The 26,416-nt window shown below is 46.5% G+C and overlaps 1 protein-coding gene across 2 annotated transcripts in view; it reads left to right on the top strand.

Annotated features, from left to right (window-relative positions):
• Window positions 1-4,797: 4,797 nt before the first annotated feature.
• Window positions 4,798-26,416, top strand: part of LOC124102265 (ubiquitin-protein ligase E3C) — a gene marked incomplete at its 3' end in the record, with an annotated part of 47,682 nt that continues 26,063 nt past the window's right edge. The window contains 2 exon segments of one of the 2 annotated variants that reach the window (XM_046458490.2): window positions 4,798-4,965; window positions 24,337-24,390. In XM_046458490.2, coding sequence (XP_046314446.1) covers window positions 4,900-4,965; window positions 24,337-24,390 — 120 coding nt within the window. 2 annotated transcript variants of the gene reach the window in all.

A 26,416-nucleotide genomic window follows, 5' to 3' on the forward strand; every position in this document is an offset into this window, starting at 1 on the left:
ACAGCCGTGGGTGCACATCATCAGTGGCCTTAACTTGGTGAATGTTCCCTGGGGACCCATTTCCAAACCCACACTGCTCACTAGTGGGTCCAGGATGGTGCCCAAAGGAGAAGCAGGTATGCAGTCTGTGGGTAGTAACCCTAACTGCCACAGGTGAAGCCTGCACACCCTCCAGCTCTGCCATGCCACTTATTGAGTGGGAACTGTATAATTTTTAAAAAACTGCAATGATCTATATTTAAAGGTGCATGAGCTGGCAGTTAGGCTGATGCATGTTTATCTCTTCACTTTTGTGGTGGCAACACTTATGACCCACTCAATCTGCAATTCTGAAAGAAACAACACGCTGTGTGAACAGGAGACGTCTTGCTGTGTGTCATGCGTGCATCACGGAAGCTCTGTTCCCAGGGACCAGCAGTGCTCCGTCCTGCCCTGTCCCCACCCCGTCCCCGCCCCTGGAAACCCGTCCTGTGCTGCTGTGAGCACAACAGCTCAGATTCACGCGCAGGTAAGACCCAGCGGCCTGTGCCTTCCTGACACTCCACCAGCCGGGGGTCTTCCTGCTCCTCCAGTGCTGAGTGAAAGGACTCCCCCTTCCTGAGGCTGCCTGCATCCTCCTGTGCATGCACATGGCAGCTTCCTCTCCCGTCCACCTGCTGACGGGCAGTTCCTTTCCATGTCGTGCCTGATGCTGCACAGAACACGGGAGGGCCGACACCTCTGAGGTGCTGATTGTTCCTTTGGGCATATGACCTGGGGTGGGTTGCTGGATCACATGGGAGCTGTTTTTGATTTTTTGAGGGGCCCTCATCTGTTTTCTCCAGTGGCAGTGCAAGGCCCCTTCCTCCACACCCCACCAGTGTTCGCCTCTTGTCCTTCTGATGACAGCCCTCCTTGCAGGTGTGAGGTCACCTCATGTGGCTTTGATTGCCTTTCCCTGTTGATCTGGGATGGTGAGCACCTTGCCACATGCTGGACAGGCCGTGCCACTTTAGAGGTCTCATCCTGCAGAAATAACTCACACCTACCTGCAAGAGTGTTCTTGCAGCAGAAATCATAACAGGAGAAAAGCCCCTTGATATACATGTCAAACAACAGGGGGATGTTGGGAGAAATCAAGGCACTAGCATGTATCACATGCTCTGATAGGGCTCTGAGCTGCCACTGACCAATGCAGCCCATTTCTCCTAAAAGAAAACTTATGGTTATACATTGGTACATAAGACGAAAGTGTTTGGGGAAAGGGAGGGAATGTGTTCTCATTTAAAAGTAGGAAACTCTAAGCAAAATAATAGCCCCATAAATAATTCCACATCCAAATTAAGGGTTTTTTGTTAAGCAAACCAGAGTTTGCTTAACCTCTGAGCCACATCTGCAGCCCTTTTTATTTTGAGACAGGGTCTCACTAAATTGCTTAGGGCCTTGCTAACTTGCTGAGGCTGGCTTTGAATTTGTGATCCTTCTGCCTCAGCCTTCTGAGTCACTGGGATTACTGGTGTGCATCACATGTCTGGCTTTAATTAAGGGTTTTGACAGGGAGATTATCCTAGATTGCCAGGTTGGCCCAGAGGGACAGGGTGCTACAGGAGGGAGGGAGGCGGCCAGGGCTGAGGAGACAGAGCTGTGGTGGGAGAGACAGTGAGCCACAGGTTGCGGGCCCTGTGGGAGCCGGAAACCACAGAGGACAGGCTCTCCCCTACAGCCTCCTGAGGGAGGTGGCCCTGAGACACCCTGGCTTGAGCTCAGGGAGACTCCTGACCTCCAGACTGTGAGATAACAAAGGTGTGTTGTTCAAGCACACAAGGCCTGGTGAGTTGTCATAGCAGAGGACAGGTAGGTGACAGAGGTAGAGATAACAAGTGCCTGATAGAAACATCCATCATCTCAAGTAGGATAAGGAGGAGGCAAGGCAGACAGGACACATCACTCCTTGCTTATGTTGGTGTTTTTATAATTAACATTTATTACTCCCCTAAATAATAATCCCAGTTATTCTGGAGGCTCAGGCAGGAGGATTGTAGGTTCAAGACCAGCCTGGACCACCCAGTAAGACCCTGTCTCAAAATAAAAAGGGCTCGGAATGCAGCACAGTGACATGGTGCCCCTGGGTTCAGTACCACTACAGAAAAAAATAAAACATAAAACATGGCTGGCATGGTGGCACACACCTGTAATCCCAGCAGCTCCAGAGGCTGAGGCAGAAGGATGGTGCATTCAAAGCCAGCCTCAGCAACTTAGTGAGGCTTTAAGCAACCTAGTGAGACCCTGTCTCAAAATGAAAAATAAAAAGGTTGTGGCTGTGGCTAAGGGCCTGGGTCCAATCCCTGGTGTGTGTGTGTGTGTGTGTGTATAAATCAAAACATAAGTATATCCTTAAAATAAAAATATAACCAATTTTTACCAACAGTCTGAATGGCGGGAGAACTAAGGATGGAAGGGAATGGACAAGAGCCTCCTGGCACACGCAGCTCTTTCCTTTTCTCTCCTGCAATTTGGTGAAGAATATCTATAACAGTCTCTGGTTTTCAGAGAGGATCCTCAGATAAATTGGGAAGGTCTCACAAACTTCCATAGGCAATAGCTTAAAATACACTGCTCATTTTATATTAGATTCACTTGGAGCACAGCAAGAGAAGAAAGGAAGCAGAAATAAGAGGAGTAAACACTTCCCACTGGAGCGACAAGACGTGTAAGCATCGGGAAACCTGAGCTGCAAGAAGTATAGAAAGTGTGTGCGCGCGCGCGTGCAATCTCCTCCATACATGCACAGGTAGATATATTTGAATTAGTTTTCCAGAGGATAGAACCAACAGCGCGGGTGCAAACGGTTCATCACCAGGAATCGGTTCGTACCATTCTGGGGACTGTGAGGTCTCACTGCCTGCCATCTGCCATCGAGAGAACCAGAGTGAAGCTAGAGGCTGCTGTTGAAGCCCTGAAATCTGGAACAAGAACCAGGAGCCCCAGTGTGCAAGGACAGGGTGTCCCAGCCGTAGAGCAGAGAGCTGCCTTCCCTGCACATCTCTTTGGTTCAGGCCCACGATGGGTCAGATGGAACCACTCACATAGTGAGGGTGGGTCTTCTTCGTTCAGTCAGATTCAGTCTCTTCCAGAAGCACTGTCACAGACACACCCAGAATCATACTTTACCGGCCATCTGGTCATCCCACAGCCCCTCAAATTGACAAAGAGTTTAATATCCTGACACTCACACGTGCGCACACACATACATTTGCCGTTCATTTGACTTTTATTATTATTAGGTTGTATTTAAAATTTCTTAGTTTGAGATACAGATTCCCAGGAAGCCACAAAACACTACAGAGATGCCTTTTGTGCCATTCTTCCAGTTTCCTCCCATGGTATACCTCGAGTAAACAGGGCCCAACTCCAAACCAGGGCATTAACATTGGCATGGTGTGCACTTATAGTTCTGGGTCTTTTTTTGGTAGGGGCAGGTAACTGGGGATTGAACTCAGGAGTACTTGACCACTGAGCCACATCCCCAGGCCTATTTTGTATTTTACTTAGAGACAGGGTCTCACTGAATTGCTCAGCGCCTCACTTTTGCTGAGGCTGGCTTTGAACTTGTGACCCTCCTGTCTCAGCCTCCCTAGCTGCTGGGATTATCGGAGTGTGCCACTACTTCTGGCTTGGTCCTTTTTCAAAGCAGTTTTATTGAGGTATAATTGATATACAAGGAACTGTAAAGGTACACATCTAGTGGTCCCCCCCTCCCATCTGAGGGGGACATGTCCCAAGACAGACACTCAAAGGACAACTGAGAGCTGTGGTAGAGCACCTGCCCAGCACAAGCGAGGCACCACATAAAAATAAATCAAGATACTGTGTCCATCTACAACTAAAAACAAATTAAAAAAAAAAAAAGGACACCGACACAGTGGGTAGTGCTGGCCCCACGTGCACAGCTTCCCGCTGAAGGGGCACCCCCCTCGCCCTGGCCCTCTGGGCCACCAGCGTCGCCGTCCCTCCGGGGCTACTGTAAGGCGAGGAGGACCTGAAGACAGCGTGAGAGGTGGCCCCGGGGGACTAGGGAGGACAGCACACACCGCGGGGGACACGACAGGGCAGGACTCCCGGCCCCGCAGGGCACGGCGAGCTCCCGCCGGCTACTCGGACGGGGCAGGGTTTAATCATCGACTTCTGGAATTTTTCATTCTACATCTTTGGCTGTGGTCGCTAGGGTAACCGAAGTCACCGCCGCAGAAGGTGACTCTGGTGCTGGCTGCAAAGGGCCGCCGCTGCTCGGGGCCGTCGGTGCTCGGCCGCCCACTCGCCCCCGCGTCTGCCCGCAGTGTGCCTGGCCACCACCCTCGGGGACCTGACGGCGGGGCGGCGGCTTTGGAACTGACCCACGCGTCAGCCTCAGTAGCACCCGCACGCCGCAGCACCGCCATGGCGGTGGCGCAACGCCGCTGGGCCCCAGGTTCTTCCGCCATCGCCGCTCCCCACCGTCCCGGGCCGCCCGCGCGCGCTCAGGACCGACGCGCCTCGCGGGGCCGCGCACGCAAGCGGGGGCCGCCGGGAGGAGCGCCGCGCCGTCGATGGCGGAGGCACGCTCGCGGAGGCCGCCTGGAGGAGCGCCGCGCCGTCGATGGCGGGGCCGCGCGCGTTGGCGGGGCCGCGCACGGCAGCGCGGCGGCCGCCATCTTCCTTCCCGGCGGCAGCGGCGGTGCAGGCGCGGGGTCAGCGGCGCGGCGGCGCCCCTCGCTCGGCCCGGCGGCGGGCGTGGACCAGGCAGGAGCCCGGGGGCCGCCCGCCCCTTCGCCGCCCGCGCGCCCGCCGGCTGGGTGCGGAGAGCAGACACCGCCCGGAGCGCCGGACCCGCCCGAGGCCGCCCGCGCCCCCCGGGCCGCGCAGATGGGATAGGCGGCGAAGATGTTCAGCTTCGAAGGGGACTTCAAAACGAGGCCCAAGGTGTCGCTCGGCGGCGCGAGCAGGAAGGTGAGGGCAGCGCCGGGCTGGGCCTGCCCGGGCGCGAGGGGGGCGCCGCTGCGGTGCCCGTGTCCCCCGCCCCGCCGCATCTCCCTGAGCCCTCGTCGTCCACCCTGAGCCCCCGTCGTCCACCCTGAGCCCCCGTCGTCCCCCTGAGCCCCCGTCGTCCCCCTGAGCCCCCGTGGTCCACCCTGAGCCCCCGTCGTCCCCCTGAGCCCCCATGGTCCACCCTGAGCCCCCGTCGTCCCCCTGAGCCCCCATGGTCCACCCTGAGTCTCCGTGATCCACCTGAGCCCCCGTGGTCCACCCTGAGTCTCGGGGGTCCACCCTGAGCCCCGGGGTCCCCTGAGACCCCGTGGTCCACCCTGAGACCCCGTGGTCCCCTCTGACTCCACTGTTCCTCCGCACCGCCGCGTCCACCCTGAGCCCCTGTCGTTCACCTGAGCCCCGGTGGTCCACCCTGACCCCCCCCCCCCGTCGTCTCCCCGCCCCGCCACGTCCACCCTGAGTCCTGATGGTCCACCTGAGCCCCAGCGTCCACCCTGACTCCCTGTGGACCCTCTGTGTCCCGTCCCCCCCACCCCCCCCACCCCCGCATTCACCCTGGCCCGCCTCCCAGCCCCCGGCACTCCCCACCACCCTGCGGCGCAGATGACCACTCTGACCCGCCGCGTCCTCCTGCCGGCGGTGTCCACCCAGCCCGTAATGTCCGCGTGCATGATGGCCAGCGAGTCCTGGGAGTCCCGAGCCGCTGGCGTCGGGTGGCCCTGCCCCGCTGCTCCGCCCCTGCTTCGGACCCAGTCGTGTGGGCCCTGTGCTTGCGGTGCTGGTAAAGTTGGCCAAGTTTAATGGGCCGCAGTGTACATAGTGGTCTTTCCCCCCTCGGGGATAGCTTGTCGCCCTTCCAGCGGGGTTGGCTTTTAACCCCGGACCGGTTTTCAAGTCCTAGTAAGAACTGCCCCAAAAGTTGTAAGCCAGGGTGGTTTCTGAGGGCAGTGGAAGTGGACCTGGGCCCAGGTGGGCGAGAAGTGTGCTGGCACCTTTAACATTTGAGGTGTCTGGTGGTGATTGGTGGAAGTAGCTGCAGAGCTAGGTGCTGGAAATAGGTACTTCTCAGGCATAATTGAGTTGGAAGGGGCTTGTGAACTACTGACAGTTTCATACCAGAACAGGGTTCTACAGGCGGGACTTGAGAGAACTCCAGGACAGAGTTGGCGGTGGAAAGATTGCATACTTCTTTTTGGAGCTAGTAGCACCTCCCATGTTGCCGCTGTATGCATGGACCTTGTGGCTTCTGTGGTCATGAGTGCCTGGCTTGTCCTGACACAGGCTTGGAGTTTTTTCACCAAGTAACACATCTTTACTTATCTGTTGATCAGAATCTCAAGGCAAGGTGAGATTTTGCTCCCCGCCCTCCTACCAGGAATTGAACTTGGGGGCACTGAGCCACATTCTCAGCCCTATTTTGTATTTTATTTAGAGACAGGGTCTCACTGAGTTGCTTAGCACCTCGCTTTTGCTGAGGCTGACTTTGAACTTGGTTGGGATCCTCCTGCCTCAGCCTCCGCAGTCAGGCATGCACCACCGCACCTGCACATTTTGCTTTTTAACTGTGCAAAACAGTTCCCTCCTTTTAAAAACTTGACCCTGTCAGATCCACATACCTTAATCATCTTACAGTGGTCCTCCTGCCTGTGAAATTGGAACAGGTGAGGGGCAGGTAGCAGAGTCTTCCTGGCCATGGGTCTAGCTTTGGCCCATTCCCACTGAGAGAGTCCCAGAGTTGTCCTCTCTTCAGGCATGGGTCCCCAAGGTCATTCTCCAGAGAGGGCAAATGGGGAGTGGGTGCCCTGGGCCAGTACAGGAATCTGGGTGGGAACTAGGGCTAAATTTAGCTTAAAAGTTTTTTACACCCATATGTAGATGGCTCAGTGCTCACATCAGATGAAGAACATTCTTAGGAGTCTCTTTCAGTGTTCTTCCTCCTGGGGTGACTCCTCCTCTGACCTTATTTTCCATAAATGAGCTTTCCTGTTGTTCCTAGGTAAGGTTGCATACATCCTGTCCTTTCTTTGTGCTTCTTTGACTCAGCGTCATCTCTGAGATACATCCCGATGTGCCACCCTGGTCCACTGTGTGATCATGCCACAGTCCATTCTGTTTTTCAAGGGCATTTGTTGTTGTGTGTCTTGGTGAACATCACTTATCTTGTAGGTCATGTGTCATCTGTGAGCCACCCTCAGCAGGGTGCCTGCCAGTGCTGCGGCCAGCAGCATCAGAGAGGGTCAGAGGCTCCATGTCTTTGCCAACACTTGGTTTTGTGAGTCCTTTTCATTTTGGCAAGTCTGGGAGGGCTGTGGATTCCTTGTGGCCTTACTTTTGTTCCCTGGTGGCCAGTGGATTGAGCACTGTAATGCCAGATTCGTGGGACCCCAATAGACCTCCAGGAGCCAAATCCAATGCAATCACACAAGAGTCTTTTTTTTTTTCCACACAAGAGTCTTTATTGCAAGCTCGAGCCTGACTCACAACCATTTCCAAAGCAGCGGTCCCAGAGAGTGAGTCCCAACCCTTAGTTCAGTGAGGATTTATAGGTTTGGGGGGATACTCTATGCGTCACAACATCACACAGCAATCATTTCACACTACGGGGAAAATCAAACAACTCTTAACATTGATTAGCACACTCACTGGCGGGAACAAGTCGGGTAAGGGTGATTGGTTAGTTCAAGTGGTGCATACATTTGAACTGATTGGTTTAGGCCACGAGGAGTTGCAAGAGTGTGTGAGGAGTTGCAAGAGTGTGTGCGCTAAACTGCTGGGAGGCCTAATCATGTTATCAGTTACCGAAACTACTTGGAGGGTCACCTGGCATTTCAGATATTTTCCCTATCTCTCGCTGATTGGTGATTGCTAGGGGGTTGCTATGGGTCCTCACCTGGCCTGACTGAGTCAGGAACACCTGACCAGCAGATCTCTCCTGTTAAACAACTCAGCAGGGTGGGTATGTGCCTGGAAGCGCTCTGTGGGTTTCTCCAAGGACAAGGGTCACACCCCCTCCCTCTGGACAGGCCTTGAGGTAGAAGCTGGTTTCTCAAAAATGGGAGTCACATCCGTTTCACAAAACCTATAAATCCTCACTGAACTAAGGGTTGGGAGTCACTCCCTGGGACCTACATGTGCGTGTTCTTCACTCTCTTTGGGTCTACAAGAGTCCTTTCCCTTATTGAATAAACAAAAATCATAGTGAGCTTTTCTTCATGTCTTAAGTGATTATTTGGAGTCTTCCCTTTCTTCAGCTTAGTGGGAAACCAGATATCACCTTTTGAATAAATATATCTTCTAAATTAAATGAGTATTTGTAGTGTTTATTAATCTATAAAGGCTCTGTAGAGGAAGTCTTGACAAGCTTATAATCTTGCTGGGAAGGTAAAATTTAAAACTTGACAAGTGAGGCTGGGGTTGTGGCGCGTGTGAGGCCTTGGGTTCCGTCCTCAGCACCACATAAAGACAAACAAATAAAATAAAGGTATGTGTCCATCTACAACTAAAAAATATTTTAAAAAAATAAAACGTGACAAGTTAAATAGCAGTAGACTGGTTACTGAGCTGTGGATCTCCCGTGGGCTGACCCGGGAGTGCGAGCTGCTTGGCCCTGTCCTGCAGTGCAGAACAGGCCCTCGGAGCACTAGGTGTAGACGGCTTTTACTTCTTAATACTTCTGAAATCAGGTACATGTTGATGACATGACATATTTTAATTGGCACATTTTTTTTCTTAGTACATAGAATACCATTTTGGGGTCATTTGATTTCAACTCCACTGAACCCACTTAGTAAATCAAAATTTAAGGGAAAAAAGTCAATAAGGGGGATGATGGTAGCTCACAGAAAGTAAAGGTCAGAAACTTAACCAGAATCTGGGTTGTCAGTACCATGGTAGTTAGCATCTTTCTTGAGCTTATTCTTGCCTCTGCAGGCAGCGCTGTTTCTCCCTCACGTGATCTTGGCTGTGTGGTTACCTGATCACACGCATTGATCTCAGTTCCAGAGTCTGGAGAGGAAGCTTGCTCGGCTTGGGTTTGGTTCCATTTGGGAGCTGAGTCGGAGCAGGGCTGGAGTCTCCTGGCACAGAGCGCCTAGGTGTGTGTCAGGGCTAGGAGGGGACGCCCGAGGAGTGGTGGGTTCTTGTGGGGTGCAGCAGTGCATTGTACATGGGGGAGGGAGGCACTTGGGCAGAAATCTGGGTGGCTGTCAGCAGACCTTGGCTTAGAATGTTGAGTCCTAGGAGAACATGCATTTTAGGACAGGAGGGAAGAGTGGCCAGCAGTGCTGACTGCTGCAGGGGTGGCCGAGGCATGTACTAACCACCCCTGGGATTTGGAACTATGGAGACCTTGGTTATGAGTAGCAGGAGTTAGAGGTCAGAGTGTAGGAAGGACCCTGCAGACCATCTGGAAGTCAAGGGAGTAGACCTATTAGAAAGGGCCCAGAAGATGGAAGCCAGGGAGAGGGGGTTCAGGGTCTAAGGAGCATTTTGGGGAATGAAGAAGGATTACTCAAATAGAGAGGAGAAAGGAAGGAAAGGGGTTGTGGCTTTCAGAGACCTGGAGGAGGCAAGAGCCCCGGCAGAGTCAGGTGTAAGCAGAAGGAAAGAAGTCAGTGGGTGGGTGTGGTCAAAAAGGGTTCAGTTTTGTTGAGTTGCCGCAGGTAGTTGATTAATAGTGGCAGTAGATTGAGATCACTTCAGTGTTCAGGCCCATGACGTGCTCTCTTTCTTGTTTTTCTTCTTTTGTCTTTTTTGGTTTGTTTGTTCTGAGAATTGAACCCAGGGGCATTTTACCACTGAGCTATATCCCCAGCCTTTTTTAATTTTTTATTATTAAATGGAGTCACACTAAGTTGCTGAGATTGGCCTTGAACTTGCTACCCTCTTGCCTCATCCTCCCACGTCCTGGGATTATAGGTATGGCCACCCTGTCCAACTGTCCACGGCTTAAAAACAAAACAAAACCTAGTAGATTGTTTTCCAGAGCAGTTTAGGTTTGCAGACAGCGGAGCAGATGGCAGACTTCCCATGTGCCCCTTGTCTTGCGCCTAACCCTTCCTCAGTTATTATGTTGCCTTAGTGTGGATCTTATGACAGCTGATTAACCTATGTCAGTGCATTATTGTTAACTGAAGTCCATAGTATAAATAAGATTCACTGCATGTGTTGGGCGTTCTTTGGGACTGACAGATGTGCAGTAACATCTGTCAATCCTTATAGCACACACAGAATAAAGTCCTCGCCCTCAAGATCTTCTTTCTCTGTTCTGCCTGTTTATCCTTCTCTCCCCTCAATCTCTGGCAACCACAGATTTTTTTTTTCCATGTCTCTGTGGCTTTGTACGCAGAGTTTGTGCATGCTAGGCAATTTCTCTACCAGCCCCTGCCCTTTTTTAATTCATTTCAAGATAGGGCCTTGCTAAGTTGCCTAGGCTGACCTTGAACTTGCAACCTCCTGCCTCAGCCTCCTGAATAGCTAAGGTCGTAGGCTGCATGGCCAGGCAGGCTTGACAGTCTTTACTTTGTTATTGGTGTTGTGCATTCGGTGGGTTTGGCCTTTGCAGTTCAAATTCTCTCACTTTTCGGTATGCTTATCTGCTTGTGTCTTTTTGAATCCCCAACCCCAAATGGTATTTCATTGTGTGGATGCATTACAGTTTATTCACTCACCTGTGTAAGGGACATATTGTATTGAAGAACACCATGATTGCTTCCAAGTATTGGCAGTTACGAATAAAACCTCTGTAAACATTTGTGTGTAGATCTTTGTATGGACATCAGTTCCAAGTCATTTGGGTAAATACCAAGAAGTACCACTTTGGGATTCTGTGTTAAAACTAGATGTTTCACTTTGTGGAAAGCTATCAAACTGCCTTCAGCAGTGACTACAGCCTTTTGCACACCCACCAGCAGTGACTGCGCATTCCTGTTGCTCCACGTCCTTGTCAGCCTGTGGTGTTGTCAGTATTCTGGTTTTAGCCATTGGTATTGAGGGTCTTTTCATATGCCCACTTGCCAATCTATGTATCTTTTTTGATGAGGTATCTGTAGATCTTTTGCCAAGTTTAAGTTGGGTTGTTTGCTTTTTTATTGTCGTGGTTTTCATTTTTGGGTTTGTTTGTTGTTGTTTGTATGTGGGATTGAACCTGGGCACCTAACCAGGTTAACTGAACTATACCCCAGTCCTTTTTATTTTGAGAACAGGGTCTTGCTGAGTTGCTGAGGCTGGCCTCTGACTTGCTTGACCTCCCAAGTTGATGTGATTACAGGTGTGCACCACTGCACCCATCTCTTATTACTGTGTTTTGAAATTTTCATATACATTTTGTATGTATTTTATATACAAGTCCTTTTTCAGCTCTGTCCTTTGCAGATATTCTTTCCCAGCCTGTGGCTTGTTTGTTCATTCTCTTAAGAGGGTCTTTCACAGAAGATTTTTGTTGTTGTTGTCTGTTTTTTACTTTTATTTATTTAGTACTGGAGATTGAACCCAGGAGCATTCTACCTCTGAGCTACACATCTCCAGCCTTTTTCTTTTTTATTTTTGAGACTTGGTCTTGCTAAGTGGCCCAGTCTGGCCTTGAACCTGAGATCCTCTAGCTTCAGTCTCCAGAGTAGTTGGGATTACAGATGTGAGCTACTGCTCCTGGCTAGAAGTTTTTAATTTTAATGAAATCTTTTTTTCATGGATCATGCTTCTAGTGTTGTTTAAAAAGTTTTTGCCAAACCCAACATCACTTAGATTTTCTCCTGTTATTTTCAAGTAGTTTTATATTTTACAATCATTTTTTAAATTAGATTTTTTATTGGCATGTGTGTATTGAAAAGGGTGCTCCTTTTCAACACGGGGCTCCAGCATGGACTGGTCACATCAGGGCCATGAGCCTTTCTGTCCCCGGTCCCCGTCACCTCTTGCTGCGGAGCCTTCAGGCTCCTCTCCTCTCTTCCTCATGAAGTGCACAGTAGGTTCTGGTGAACTGAAGTCACCCCTCCTGTGCTGGGAGCCCCAGAACTCACTCCTGGTACCTGTGATCTGCCGCCCTGCGTTCCCTCTCCTCCCTTCCCAGCCTCTCGTCCTCACTGCTGGACACCCAGGCTGGCTTCTTCCAGCATCCACCTGGGAGAGGACAGGCTCCCACACCTGTCTGTCTGGCTTACTTCCCTCAACTCGCTGTCCTCCAGCCCTACTTAGAGCTGAATGATCCGCCCGAGTGTACCTGTGCTCCATTTCCTTTGTCCCTCCTCTGCCGGTGGACACCCAGGTCCAGTCTAGCCCTTGGCTGCAGTGGAGGGTGCTGCATTAAGTGTGAGCATGCAGGCGTCTCTTAGATATGCTGATTTCATTTTTTTTTAATATTTATTTTTCAGTTTTCGGTGGACACAACATCTTTATTTTATTTTTTTATGTGGTGCTGAGGATCGAACCCAGCGCGTTACCGCTTGAGTCACATCCCCAGTCCCTGCTGATTTCATTTCTTTGGGATATACACTCAGGGGAGTACCTGGTAGCTGGATCAGAAGATGAATCTGTTTTTAATTTTTTGAGGACCATCTGTACTGTTCTCCATAATTGTTAGAGTCTGTAAACAAGTCAAAAATAACACCTGGCATTTTGCCAGGGGAATGTTAGAGTTCATAAACAAGTCTGGATGGTGCCTGGCAAAATGCCAGAGGGAGTGGTTTGAGAAGTAACAAAAGCGAGCCATTAAGTGTGGAGATTCCATATTGGTTGACTGATGTATCTAGTTTATGCTAATTAGATAAGCTGTGTGGAATGTATAAATACTGCTCCTGTCCTGCAATAAACGGCTCCTACTCCTGCTGTATCAACGTTCACAAGTTGTTCGTCACCCCCCGGTTATTTTGCTGCAGCCGGACTGCGGCAGATGGTGGCCTGTTACGGGGAGCCCCGGGACACTCGGGGGTAAGTGACGAAAAAAAGCTGCCCGTCCATAGATAGGACGGGAGCAAATCTGCTCGTCCCTAGGCAGATAGGGCGAGAGGAAAAATGGCCATTTCGAGAAAATGGAGAAGATTGATACAGTATGTTTGTGTCTTGTTTTGTCTCAGTGTATTGTATTGTCTTTGTGATGAAAATATGGAAGGGGTGTTAAGTAAATTACTAAGGGAAGAAGGCACCCCAGTGGAACCAAGAATAGTTAGGGCATGTGTCGATAAGAGCCCAGGAACTCTAGTCAGAAAGAAAAAGAAAGTTCAGAAGAAGAAAGATTATCAGAGGAGGAAGGATTATCAGGAAAAAAGTTGCAGCAAAAGGCTATTACTAAATACTTTTCGTTACCGGAGGGTGCATGAAGCGGAGAGGCGGCTGCCGAGTGTGCAAGCCTCTCACAGCGCAGCAAGGATTTTCCAAGAGGTGGCGGCGACTGGCCCTTCCCCGCCTCCTGGCCGGGGAGCTGGCTCTTCCACTGCCGCGAGCCCAAATCTAGACCTGACCCCGAGGCACAGTCTCCCAGGCTCTTGTTCCCTGTGCCCAGTAGCAGTTTGAGTCTGGGACACTGCCCAGGGCCATCTGGGGCTGCCCAGGACACTACAGCCGGCAAAAGACGCTACTGGTGTCCCTGATGTTTGGTCATTTTCAATGCCAATAACTAAGCTACAATGGTTCTCCCACACCTGGAAGCTGATGAGTAATGAGCACTATTAATGCTTATTTCAAATGCAAAAAAACCTTGAGATAATGTACTAAATTGTTCAGAAGGTTGTTTTCTTAGTAGAATGCTACAGGATTTTCTTTAGCCATCCGGAGTTCCTGCCTTCGTCCCAGTGCCGGTAAAGACCAAGGTGGAAGAATTTCCAGTGTTGCTGAAAACTGGAGGAGACTTCGGAGCTATTGCTGTTTCTGCTGCTACAACTTAAGCTAGCTGCCTGCAGAACTTACCTGGACTGTGATTTAAGCTAGATGCCTGCAGAACTTACCTGGACTGTGATTTAAGCTAGCTGCCTGCAGAACTTACCTGGACTGTGAGTTAATCTATTGAGACATTGCTTTACCTGGACTGAGACAACAAACTGTAATGTACAACAAATTGTTACTCGGTATCTTTGCTAACAGTGTCATTGCTGGTATAATTTTTCCAAGGGCTTCTTGCATGGAGCCATCAAGTGGCTTGGTATTGTGGCATTTTGTATCCTCCCTTTCTGTTTGTAGCAGGTTATTTATGGTGTTTCTGTAAAAACCACTATGGTCGTTATTTAAATTAAACAAAAGGGGGAAATGTTAGAGTCTGTAAACAAGTCAAAAATAACACCTGGCATTTTGCCAGGGGAATGTTAGAGTTCATAAACAAGTCTGGATGGTGCCTGGCAAAATGCCAGAGGGAGTGGTTTGAGAAGTAACAAAAGCGAGCCATTAAGTGTGGAGATTCCATATTGGTTGACTGATGTATCTAGTTTATGCTAATTAGATAAGCTGTGTGGAATGTATAAATACTGCTCCTGTCCTGCAATAAACGGCTCCTACTCCTGCTGTATCAACGTTCACAAGTTGTTCGTCACCCCCCGGTTATTTTGCTGCAGCCGGACTGCGGCACATAATGCCTGTAACTGATTTACAATCTCACCAATATTTGTTGTTTTTTTCTCTTTCATAATAACTAATCTGACTGGGGTGAAATCATATTTCTTTGTGGGTTTGATTTGCATTTCCCTGATGGCTAATGATATTGAGCATTTTTTTAAAAAATATTTATTTTTAAGTTTTTTTAGGTAGACACAATATCTTTATTTTACATTTATGTGGTGCTGAGGATGGAACCCAGTGCCTTGTGCATACTAGGTGATCGCTCTACCACTGAGCCACCACCCCAGCCCTTGAGCATTTTTTTTCATGTATTTGTTGGCTTTTTGTATCTGTTTTCTTGAGAAGGGTCTATTCAGATTATTGCCTATTTTATTTTATTTTTTTCCTGAGAGGCTTACGTGTTCTGGATACTAACCCATGAGGTGAATAGCCGGCAGGTGATTTTCCCATTCTGTGGTTGTCTCTTCACTCTGTGGATTGTCTCCTTTGCTGTGCACAAGTTTTTTTATTGAACAGAATCCTGTTTATGTATTTTTACTGTGTTACCTGAGCTTTGGGGATTCTATAAAAATATCACTGCCTATGCCAATATCCTGAAGTGTTCTCTCTCATTTCCTTCTGAAAATTTTATAGCTTCAGGTCTTAAATTTGGGTCATTGATCCACTTTTTTTGAGGGGGCATGGGGTACCAGGGATTGAACCCAAGGGTGCTTAATCACTGAGCTACATCCCCACCAGCCCTTTTTATTTTTTTATTTTGAGTCGACATCTTGCTAAGTAGCTGAGACGGGCCTTGAACTCGAGATGCCTCAGCCTCTTCTCTAGGATTACAGGCGTGCACCACCACCTGCAGCCCCTGATCCACTCTGCGCTGATTTTCATACAGGGTGAGAGAGCGTGGACAAGGTCATTCTTCGGCATGTGGGTGTCGCCTTTTCCCAGCACATCTGTTGAAGACACTGTCCTTCCTCCAGTGTTTCTGACATCTGTGTTGGGAATCACTTGGCTGTAGATGGCGGGTTATTCTGGGGTCCCCAGTCTGTCCCACTGTGCCGTGTGCCTGCTTTTCTGCCAGTGCCATGCTGTTTTGGTCAGTGCGGCACTCGACCTCGTCTTGAAATCAGGTCTTGTGGAGCCTCAGCTTTGTTCTTTTTGTTCAAGATAGCTTTGGCGACTGGGTCTTCTGTGCATCCACGTGAGTCTTAGGATTGTTTTTCTCCATCTGTGAGGGGTGTCCTTGGTGTTGATGGGGATTTCTGTAAATTGCTTTGGGGTCCTAAGGACAGGCCAACAGTAGTTCTTCAGTCCGTGAACCTGAGAGGTCTTCCTCTTCTATGTGTGTCTGCAGTTCCTTGTGTCAGTGTTTTGTGATTTTCACTGTAGAGGCTTGTACCAGCTTGGTGTGTTCTGTGAGTGTGTTTGTTTCTAGTCTGTTTCTGGCTTTTCTGTTCTATTGACCTGTCTCCTCTTCATCGAGACCCCACCATCTTGATCACTGTAGTTTTACAGTGTCAGTCCCTTTGCTGTCTTTAGTCTTTGTCCCTCCACACACCACTTTGTCAGTATTCACAGAATTGCTTTGTGATTCTGACTTGGATAATTTTGAATCTATAGATCAAATTGAGAAGAATTGATATCTTGACAATATTGAGTCTGGGAACATGAGGGGCTCTCCATTTGTTCAAGTCTTCCTTTTTTTCCTTTTCTTTCCTTTTTTATTTTTAGTGGCACTGGGGATTGAACCCAGGGGTAATCTAGAGTCGCATTCCAATTCATTTTATTGTATTTTGAGATGGTCTCAGAATTTCCAAGGCTGGCCTGAAACTTTCGATCCTTCTGCCTCAGCCTCTTAAGTCACTAGGATTTACAGATGTGCACCATCGCACCCAACTTGTTCATTTCTTCTTTTATTTCTTTCAAAAAGGTTTTGTGTTTTGCCTTGTGCCTTGTACATATTTTGTTAGATTTAATCATGCCTAAGCATTATTTTGGTGCCAGTGTAAATGGTTTTGTTTTTTTAATTTCAAATTCCCGTTGCTGTTTCTGAAGGTGGCTCAGGACCCCCAGGGATACCATTATTGAGACATCATCTGCAGAGTGGGAGGCCAAGTTTGTGCCCATGTTTGGACGATAGCAGTCATGCAGTCATGTTGAGAGTTTACTGGGGAGGGGATAAAGGCAGCATGTCATACAGCAGGCCATGGGGAGTAGCTGCACCTTCCTCAGGAAACACCTGAGTTCTTGATGCCCTGCTATGGTTCCTGATCTCTGTGTTGGTCATGGGCTCTATGCCCCTGGTTCTCTCTACCAAGTATAGAACGTTTTAAAAATGTTTTCTAACAATAAAGTTTTATTTTAAAAGCTTTTGTGCATGCTTATTGTGTGAGCTTTGTATAAGCTATACATGCTTATCCTTTATTTGGGGATTTTTAGGTTGTTTCTGTTTTATTGTGATCAACATGATAGCCAGCAATTTTTAATTGTTTTTTAGGATAAATGGCAGAAAGAAGTTGAACTGCTTGCATGTTATTAAGGCTCTTGAAACACTTTGTTCTCTGGAGAAATTATGTGGATTTCTGTTCCCTGGTCTATGCAGTTAAGAGCTGTCCCTGCATCTTTCTTTCACTGCAGAGTGAAGATACAGTGAGCCCCAGCCCCAGTGATTTCTTTGAGTCCTTATTTGTTGCAGCTAGATACTCTGCTGTGCTCAGTATTCAGTACTTAACCCCTGTTGCAGGACGCCTTCCATGGGACCTCTCAGTTAACCTTCCATGTTCTGTGAGGCAGAGGTGTCTGTACCATGAGAGAAGAGTGGAACCCACTGTGCTGGACGTGTGAGCTCTGGTCTGCTCATCCCGGAGTGAATCGGAGGCTCTGTCTAGCCTGCACCCCGGTGTCTGCCTCCTGTTTGAAGTGTGCACTCCTGTACCTGCAGGAGCAGAGACGGGCTTTCACGTCCTGTGAAAACATGCACAACAGCTTTTAAAATAAAACTTTATTGTCAGAAAACATTTTTAAAACGTTCTATGTTTTTAACTCAGTTTCTTTATGATGTAGCTTTAGGTTGCCTGATTATGTTAAAAGTGTTAGTAAACTAGTGTGTTGGCAGGTAGCATGGTTTCTGGGACATCTCTCTCCTGTGGGAGAAGTTTACAGCAAAAGTCAGAACTGTCAGGTATGAGAGGAACCTGAAGAAATGTTGAACTACCAACTGTGGCGTAGCTGTTCGTCGTTTCTGGGCTCTCTTGGTCACATCTTGCAATTTGAAAGTTGTAATTCTTGATAAGAGAAAGTTGGGTAGATTATCACTAATTTTCCTTGCTTTAAAAATGTTTCCAATCTCCAGTTAGTGGCCTTTAAAATTTAAAAATTTTTTTAATTGAGGGGAAATTTAAAGAAGACCTTCTAAAGGGCACAGGGTGACATCTTCTTTTACTGAGACCCTTCACTTCCCACTGTGGCTGTTTCCTTGGTGTCCTTTCAGAATTGGTCTAAACATGATTAAACATCTCCCCTATTTTCAGAATGAGTAAGAGAATGAATCATTCTTCACCTCCCACTATATCTTAGTGATCCCGCAGGAACTTTTTTATGCCTTTTATTTTATGTTTATACACACACACACACACATTTAGTTGTAGATGTATACAATACCTTTATTTTATTTATTTTTATGTGGTGCTGAGGATCAAACCCAATGCCTCACAGGCGTGAGGCAAGCTCTCTGCCTCTGAGCCACAGTCCCAGCCCCATGTCTGTTACTTTTAATGGATGCATAATGTTCCATTGCTTGGATTATGGCACCCTTAAGATAATCACTTCCCTATTGATGGATACAAAAAGACTGTGGATTTGGTATTAAAATAGTGCCATTCTTGGGTGCAAGGACACATGCCCATAATCCCAGTGGCTCTGGAGATTGAGGCAGGAGGGTAGCAAATTTGAGTCCAGCCTCAGCAACTTAGCAAGGCCCTAAGCAATTTAGTGAGACCCTGTCTTAAAAAAAATAAATTTTAAAAAAGAGCTGGGGTGCTGGGGTTGTAGCTCAGTGGTAGAGTGCTTGCCTGGTATGTGTGAGACCCTGGGTTCAATCCCCAGGACTACATAAAAAACTAAATAAACAAAATAAAGGTATTGTGTCCATCTACAACTAAAAATATTTAAGAAAATAAAAGTCCCATTGACAAAAAAAGAGAGAGACAAAGTGAAAAAGAGCTGGGGATGTGGCTCAGAGATAAAGTGCCTCTGGTTCAATTCCATTGCCCCCCACCCTGGAATAGTGCTATGTTTACCATTAAATTCTGATGTAAGAAAAGAACATCTTTTGGAATTTATGAAAATGCGATTTAAACTGCATTTTGCTTATTTATTTTTTAAAAATACCTTTATTTTATTTGTTTACTTTTTACATGGTGCTAAGGATTGAACCCAGGGCCTTGCACATGCCAGGCAAGCGCTCTACTGCTGAGCCACAACCCCAGTCCCATTTTGCTTAGTTTTAAATGTGCTCTCCTGACTATAATGTGATAGGACATTTCTCCCAGTCTCAGTGGGTTGTTGGTCTTCTTCTCCCAGACACGTACTTAGGAACTTCTTGGTTATCGAGCTCTTCTTAAAACTTTAATTTCTTATTGTTTCCTTAGTTTTGTATTCTGAAAACATGGGAAAATAAGAGGTACATGTCCAAGGGTGATAATTCAGAATAAACATTCAAGCAAGCTGCTGAAAGTCTTCATTCCTTCCCTCCTGCCCCTGTCTCCCCAGGGTTGGCTCTTCCCTCAGACTCAGGCTTTGGGCTTCACAGGGGCCAGAGCTGCCCCCTGAGTATGTCGGCAGATGCCTCTTCCTGGGGAACAGAGGCTGGGGTCCTGGCTCCATGCCCTCCCGTCCCCTTGGTGGTGTGTCAGGAGGTGGTTCCAGCCAGCACAGGACCTGCTGCCCTGCAAACCTGCTCCTGCGGTTTGGCTCTCATATATTTTAATCCTATTTAGGTGGTTTTCAGTTGTTTTTTTTGGGTTTTTTTTTTTTTTTTGGTATTGTTTGTTCTTCTCTAGTTCAAGTAGCATTGCAGTGAAGACCCTTGTATGTGTGCCGTTAGAGTTGAGGTTTTCATATTTTAAAGATTTTCATTTCTCTTTACACTGTTTGTATCTTTGGTTAATTTTTGTTTTATTGTTGGTCTTTTCATATTGAATGCTTTTACAAATAGTTATTTTTGTGATATTATAGACTTTGTCACTGTCTTTAACCTTGGGTAGAAAATTTGAATATCTATGTAGTCAAATTTATCAGTAAAATAAACTAAGGTCTTTGCATCCTTCTTTTTCTTCCTTTTTTATTTTTTATTTATTTTTGTTGTTTTGTTGTTCTAGATGGACACCATACCTTTATTTTATTTATTTGTTTTCATATTCCTCACACATGCTAGGCAAGAGCTCGGCCCAGTTCCGTTTGCTCCCTCACACTCAGGGCTGGAGGGCCAGGTGCCTCGCAGCAGTGATGCACAGCTTCACCGACACTTTAACCCAGGCACCCTGTTGGCTGACTGTTCTCAGAGCACGCCTGGTTCTTTCAAAGCTATCTCACACCACAGCTGCAACCCTTGCCCACCCTAAAACATATAACCACAAACTTCACTATTTGCTCTGTGAGCATGAGGCACATTATCTTTCTTCTCAGAAAATTAAAGATGGTCAAATTTCACAGATACCACTTAGAAGTTTTTAAATGGGGAGAACTGCTTTCTTTATATAATAGCATGACATTAATAGTTTAGATTTAATTAAAGCATCAGAACATAAAAAATTTTATGGTCAAAAACTGAAGTATAAGGGCTGCAGTTGTGGCTCAGTGGTAGAGCGCTTGCCTAGCATGTGTGAGGCACTGGGTTCAATCCTCAGCACCACATAAAAATAGATAAATAAGTAAAATAAAGGTATTGTGTCCATCTACCACTAAATGTTTTTAAATCACATGATAATTTTCATAAAGCCAAATGCTCAAATTTACTGCTAGCCATTTATAATTTTTTTTTGTTACTAACATCTTGATTAAAAAATGTGAGGCAGCCGGTTTCATGTTTTGGGGTTATCTTTCATTAGCAGCTGTTATGGTTTGGGTGAGACAGTAGTGAGAAGGATCTAAGGGGGAGTGATTGGGTCTTAATCCTAATGGGATTAACTGAGTGGTAACTGAAGGCAGGTGGGGTGTGGCTGGAGGAAGTGGGGCACTGGGGGCATAACTTTGGGGTAGGTATCTGTATCTGGAGAGTGGAGACTCTGATCTTCGTGTGAGCTGCTTCCCTCTGCCACACTCTTCCGCCACATTTTTCTGGCTTATCTGGAAACCTGAGGAATAAAGCAGCTGTCAATGGACTGCCACCTCTGGAACCATGAGCCCTCAAATAGACTTCTCCTCCTCTATTGTTGTTCTGGTCAAATCTGGCAGTCACAGAGGCAAAACAGCTGAGTAAAACAGCAAACACCTACTCCCCTTAGGTATGCAAACAAAACATCTAGCTTCATGCCAGCCCTGATCCATGCCTCCTGGCTCTCGCACACTAACACACCACTAACATTTTACTTGATTCACAGACTGGTCAGCTCAAACACTTCCCGAGGAGTAAAAGAAAATATTAAAAGTGAACAGAAGTATCTGTGAATAATGCATAGCCAACAGGATGTGTGGTTTTCTCTTTCTGGGTAGACCTGCGTAAGAGTCTATATGAAAACCTAAGAGCAATCAGTTTCACATATGCAAGTAAAACAGTATCAGCCACCAATAAGCTTTTAAAACAGAATGCACAATGATTCCCAATTCAAAAACAGTTTTCAAAAAGACCAGATGATGGCGGGGCACCAGACCCCGCCAGCCTTAGGAAGTCAGGGCCCCCCTCCTGCCCAGCTGAAGGCTGCAGGGAAGCCTCGCCTGGAGCCTGGGAGACAGATTCTGTGGAGTGTCAGCCCCAAAAGAAGATGGGAAGTGACCCTTCCCAGGGGAAGCAGACCTCAGCACAGGGAAGGAGTTGTGAAAAACCCCAAGAATAGTACAGAGTTAAGTTTCTGAGTTTCTTGAACCAGTGGGCAGTGGCGCAAGGCAAGACAGCCTCCCCTGCTCCTTTACTGTGCAGTGCACTATGCAGAAGGGCACAGTTGGACCAGCCCCAGAGAGTTTTGGTTTTTAAACTGGTGTGTGTGGGTGGGTGGGGGGGATTCAGAATCCAGTTCTGTCAAAGAAGGTGACAAATGCCATTTGCCTGACCCAATTATGGACCTATGAGTTAGGTTCTGTGTTGGTTGATAATCAGAATGTTAAAAGTAGTTGTCCTCCTCTTAGACTAAGCAACCTAGTACCTCTTTCTCTTTATCATGATTATGAGGAGTTTTTGTTGCTCTGTGGAGCCTCATTTCATGGGGCTTTTCATAAATGAATTTATTAGATTATTATGTAATTCAGATTTAGTTATTAAAATCTAACTATATGCAATGCAGTTTTGTTTTCATTGTGTTTATTTCCAAGAGGGTTTTCTAATAATGACAAGTGATACTGTTTCCATATAGTATAGAGATATACAGGGTTTCCCCCTGAAATAAATACATTTAAGTTAAAAAGCTTTCTTGGCAAGATTACCGAAACAGTTACTGTCCTTCCTGTTGTATCAAGTGTTGGTCATGTTTTGTAACTGGGGGTGTATCCCAGTCACTTAGGGCTTTTCCAGTGGAAATTGACCGTAGCTCCCCTGGTAGTTGGCGAATATCTTGAGAGAGAGACTCTGAGACCAGCACATCCTGTTTCTCCTGAAACTTGTGCCCGTGGTTTGAGCATGCATCGGTGGATCTCGTCTGTAGCATTTATTATGTGTTCCATGACTCTTTTCTTCTTACACACTTACCATCCCATGAAGAGGAGGTAAGTATGGAGTCATGGAGACACACACACACACACACACACTCACTCTCTCTCTCTCTCTCTCTCTCTCTCTCCTGTGGATTAAAATCTAATACTAGTATTGTATAAGGGTTAGATCATGAAAGAAAGTTGAAAAAACTCAGACTGAGTGCAGCTTCAGGACATGAAAGACAAAGAGGAACTGTTAAAATTAAAGATAAGAAAAAACTGAAGATTAAGAAGAACTAACCAAGTGCATCTGGGCAGAAGGTGGTGTCCTGCCTTCATGAGGCTTTTAACAGGGTTCTAGAACTAGTGGAAAATGAAATGTATTTCTTATCAAGTACATGTGCAGTTAGTAACATTGTGCCAGGTTTTGCTTTGTTTGTTTTTTGTGTGTTTTTTTTGTGGGGGTTGGGGATACTACTGGGAACTGAAGGGGGGGCTGCACCTCTGAGCTACACCCCCAGCTCTTTTTATATTATTATCATTATTATTGTTTTGTATATGTTGCTAAGGCTCAAATCCACATGGTACGCAAGAACTCTGCCACTGAGCTACAGCCCCAGCCCTTTTTTAAAATTTATTTTTTAATTTTGACACAAGGGATTGCTAGGTTGCCCCAACTGGCTTTGAGTTTGGGATCCTTCTGTCTTGGTCTCCCAAGTGGCTGGGATTCCAGGAGTACTCCACCATGAGTCACCGTACTGGCACGTGGCACCAGCTTTAATTTCCTGTAGATGATTACATTTGGTCATATGAGAAAGTAGATAGAACATGTAAGGGATAAGGGAGCTGATACTAATTTTTATAACTTTTCTGTCTAAAAAGTTTTAAAAGTCAATTTAAAGAGTAATGTTTAGTACACTGGTAAATATTTTAAAATAAGCTTAAAACCATTTTCTATTTATTTTGCATCTGGACCTGTAATAAGGGTTTTTTTTTTTTTTTTTTAGTTTTCTATATTGGAGAATATCTGGGAGGATCTTTGACTTTGTATCTTGATAGCAAGGAAACTGGATTCTGTGTATCGTGTGTTCACATATCAATATATTGTTTTAACTTGGCTTAATTACTCTGACATTGTTCTGATAGGTATACCTTGTAAGAGATTTAACTTTATATTTAAAAAAAAAATTTTTTTTTGGTAGTTGTACCTGGACAGCATGCTTTATTTGTTTCATTTTTATGTGGTGCTAAGGCTTGAACTCAGTGCCTCACACATGCTAGGCGAGTGTTCTGCCCTTGAACTGCAGTCCCTGCCCCACAATTTAGTTTTACTTAGGGTGAAATTTTTCTTTTTTATTTACTGACAGTAAAGAAGTTGACTTTTCATTGACATTTTCCTGGAGATCCTTGTAGACCCACTGTAACTGTTAGGAGCAGTGTGGAGATGCCCTGTTCGCATGTCCAGGCCCCGGGTGGGTCAGCTTGCAGAACTGCAGTTGATGTCACAACCAGAACATTGGCATTGTTGCAGCACACAGATCTCTCTCGGATTTCCCTAGTTGTACTCACTTGTGCATTTGATTTTTCATACATCAGGTCTTACACTTAGGAAGCTGCTGAAATGCTGGCTTTAGTTTAGTCTCTGGTCTCCAAATTACCATTTAACATCTGTGCCTCTCACTGGTCATCTGATTCAGTCAGATAATTTGATATGATGTTTAGAATCATTTTTTTTTTCAGTTGTAGATGGACACAATACCTTTATTTTATTTATTTTTATGTGGTGCTGAGGATCGAACCTAGTACCTCATACATGCAAGGCAAGCGCTCTGCCACTGAGCCACAATCCCAGCCCTACCCTAGAATCACTTTTGGGTGAAAATATTCTATGATCGTTGTATGAGAGTGTTTTCTCCTTTTAAATTATAACCTCCTTTTCTCTCTTTTTGGATTCAGGAAGAAAAGGCTTCTCTTTTACATCGCACTCAGGAAGAAAGAAGGAAAAGAGAGGTAATGGTAGCTTGGTGATGTTCTTCACAGATGGGTGTTTTCCTGCAGCATTTGAAATAGCCTGTGTATGTTGCATCTGTTGTAGGTTGGGGGACTTAGTATAACACTTTTGGGTGTGTTGGACTTTGAAGTACAACGTTTATTCTGGAACCACTGTAGGAAAAGATGGGCCAAAAAGGCCTCCAAGTCCAGGGGCTGGGGTTGTAGCTCAGTGGTGGAGCGCTTGCCTAATATGTGTGAGGCACTGAATTCGATCCTCAGCACCACGTAAAAATAAATAAGTAAAATAAAGGCATTGTGTCTATCTATAACAAGGCCAAGTCCACTGGAAATGGAATGTGGGATTTTAATTGGCTTTGTTGCTTATGGGAAGGTTTCCAGAAGATCTAGGAAGAGGTTAGTGTACAGTGCTGAGTTTCTTCAAGTTAAGGGAGAAAAACTCATCCTTAAGCATGTATCTTTGCTACTTATGAAGAGGGTAAAAACAGAAAGCAGCTGATGGTATATCTTGCATCTTTCTGAAGATAATTTCCTAAAATACTGCTGGTTAATCAGCAGCTGTGGTATCTTAGGACCTACTTCTCTAAGTAGTTTCTTGTTATTTTAGCAACTTGTTTGCGTATCTCACAGACATTTATCAAGAGCATGTTGTGTCAGGTACTACTACTCTTATTGGGTGTACAGGTGGTAGGTGAGACAGGCTCCTGCTCCAGTGGATATTAGCAGGCACTGGCCAGGACAGCAGGTAGTACTTAGCTGCAAGGTGGTATATCACAGCTAGTAATTGGGGACCTGTGGGAGACGGGAGCTTAGGGGAAGGGCTCTCTGAGGAGTGTGGAGAGGGTAGAACCTGAGGATGAAGCAGCAGCTGCCTTTGGGAAGCTAGAGGGAGAACATTCCCACTTAAAGCAACAGCAGTGCAGAGGTTTTGACTCATATCACTGTTGTTTTTGATCAGATATCGATTGTGGTGGGGACTGTCCTGTGCATTGAAGGATATCTGGCCTTGACCCACCAGATGCCAGCAGCACTTCCTCCCCAAAATTGTAACAACCAAAAAAAAAATGTCTCCAAAAATATCAGGTGTCTCTAGTAGTTCAGAATCCCTGCTCGACCCAGGAAGTCATCTCTTTGTTGCTGGCATTCTCCATCTGTCTGGGGAGATGCCCCACCATTATTTCTTCTGTCAATACTTGATCCCATTCTTACTCTTCTCCTTCTTGGGTGCAGGCTGGAAACAGGATCCATCTTTGTGTATGTTTCCTATATGCTCTTCTGTATGTTTATTCTTGCACACATCTGTTCTTCATTTTGGATATTTTCTTCTGACCTAACTTCTGATTTACAAATTATCTCTTTCACAGTGTCTAATTGTTAAATTTATCACTAAATTCTTAATTTCACTTTTCAGTTCTAGATTTTTTAAATTCTTTTATATATTCTCCAACTCTCATCGTTTGTTGTTCTTGAACACAGTTTAGATTTTTAACCAGTTGATTTAGAGCAGGGGGCAATGCTAGGATCAAACCCATGGCCTTGTGCATGCTAGGCAAGCACTCTACCACTGAGCAACACATCCCAGGCTAAGTTTTTATCATCATCATCATCATCTTAATTGTAAATGGACACAGGACCTTTATTTTGTTCATTTATTTTTATGTGGTGCTGAGAATCAAACCCACTGCCTCACACATGCTAGGCAAGCATTTAATCCCTGAGCTATAGCCCCAGCCTCCCAGCCTAGGTTTTTAATGTTTAAATTCTCATAATTGAACCTTCTGTGGGTATAGAGAACATTATTTTTGCTTTTGGCAGAGAGTAAGGAGAGGGACACAGTCACCTTTAACTAATGCAGGGTGGGACTGGGAGCTGCCTGTCAGGCACCTGAGATGCAGGCCTTTGGCCCCAGCAGGACTCTGTGGTGTTGGAGTCCCAGGAGTGGCTGAGCGCTGGGGTCTGCAGGTGTGCAGGCCATAGGGTCGCGCCTGGGTTTGAGCTCTGGCTCCTCAGGCTCTGTGCTGCTCAT

Source organism: Marmota monax, unplaced genomic scaffold (assembly GCF_021218885.2).
Source record: "Marmota monax isolate L192 unplaced genomic scaffold, Marmota_monax_Labrador192_F-V1.1 WCK01_AAM20220418_F8-fsc01278, whole genome shotgun sequence".
Lineage (NCBI taxonomy): Eukaryota > Metazoa > Chordata > Mammalia > Rodentia > Sciuridae > Marmota > Marmota monax.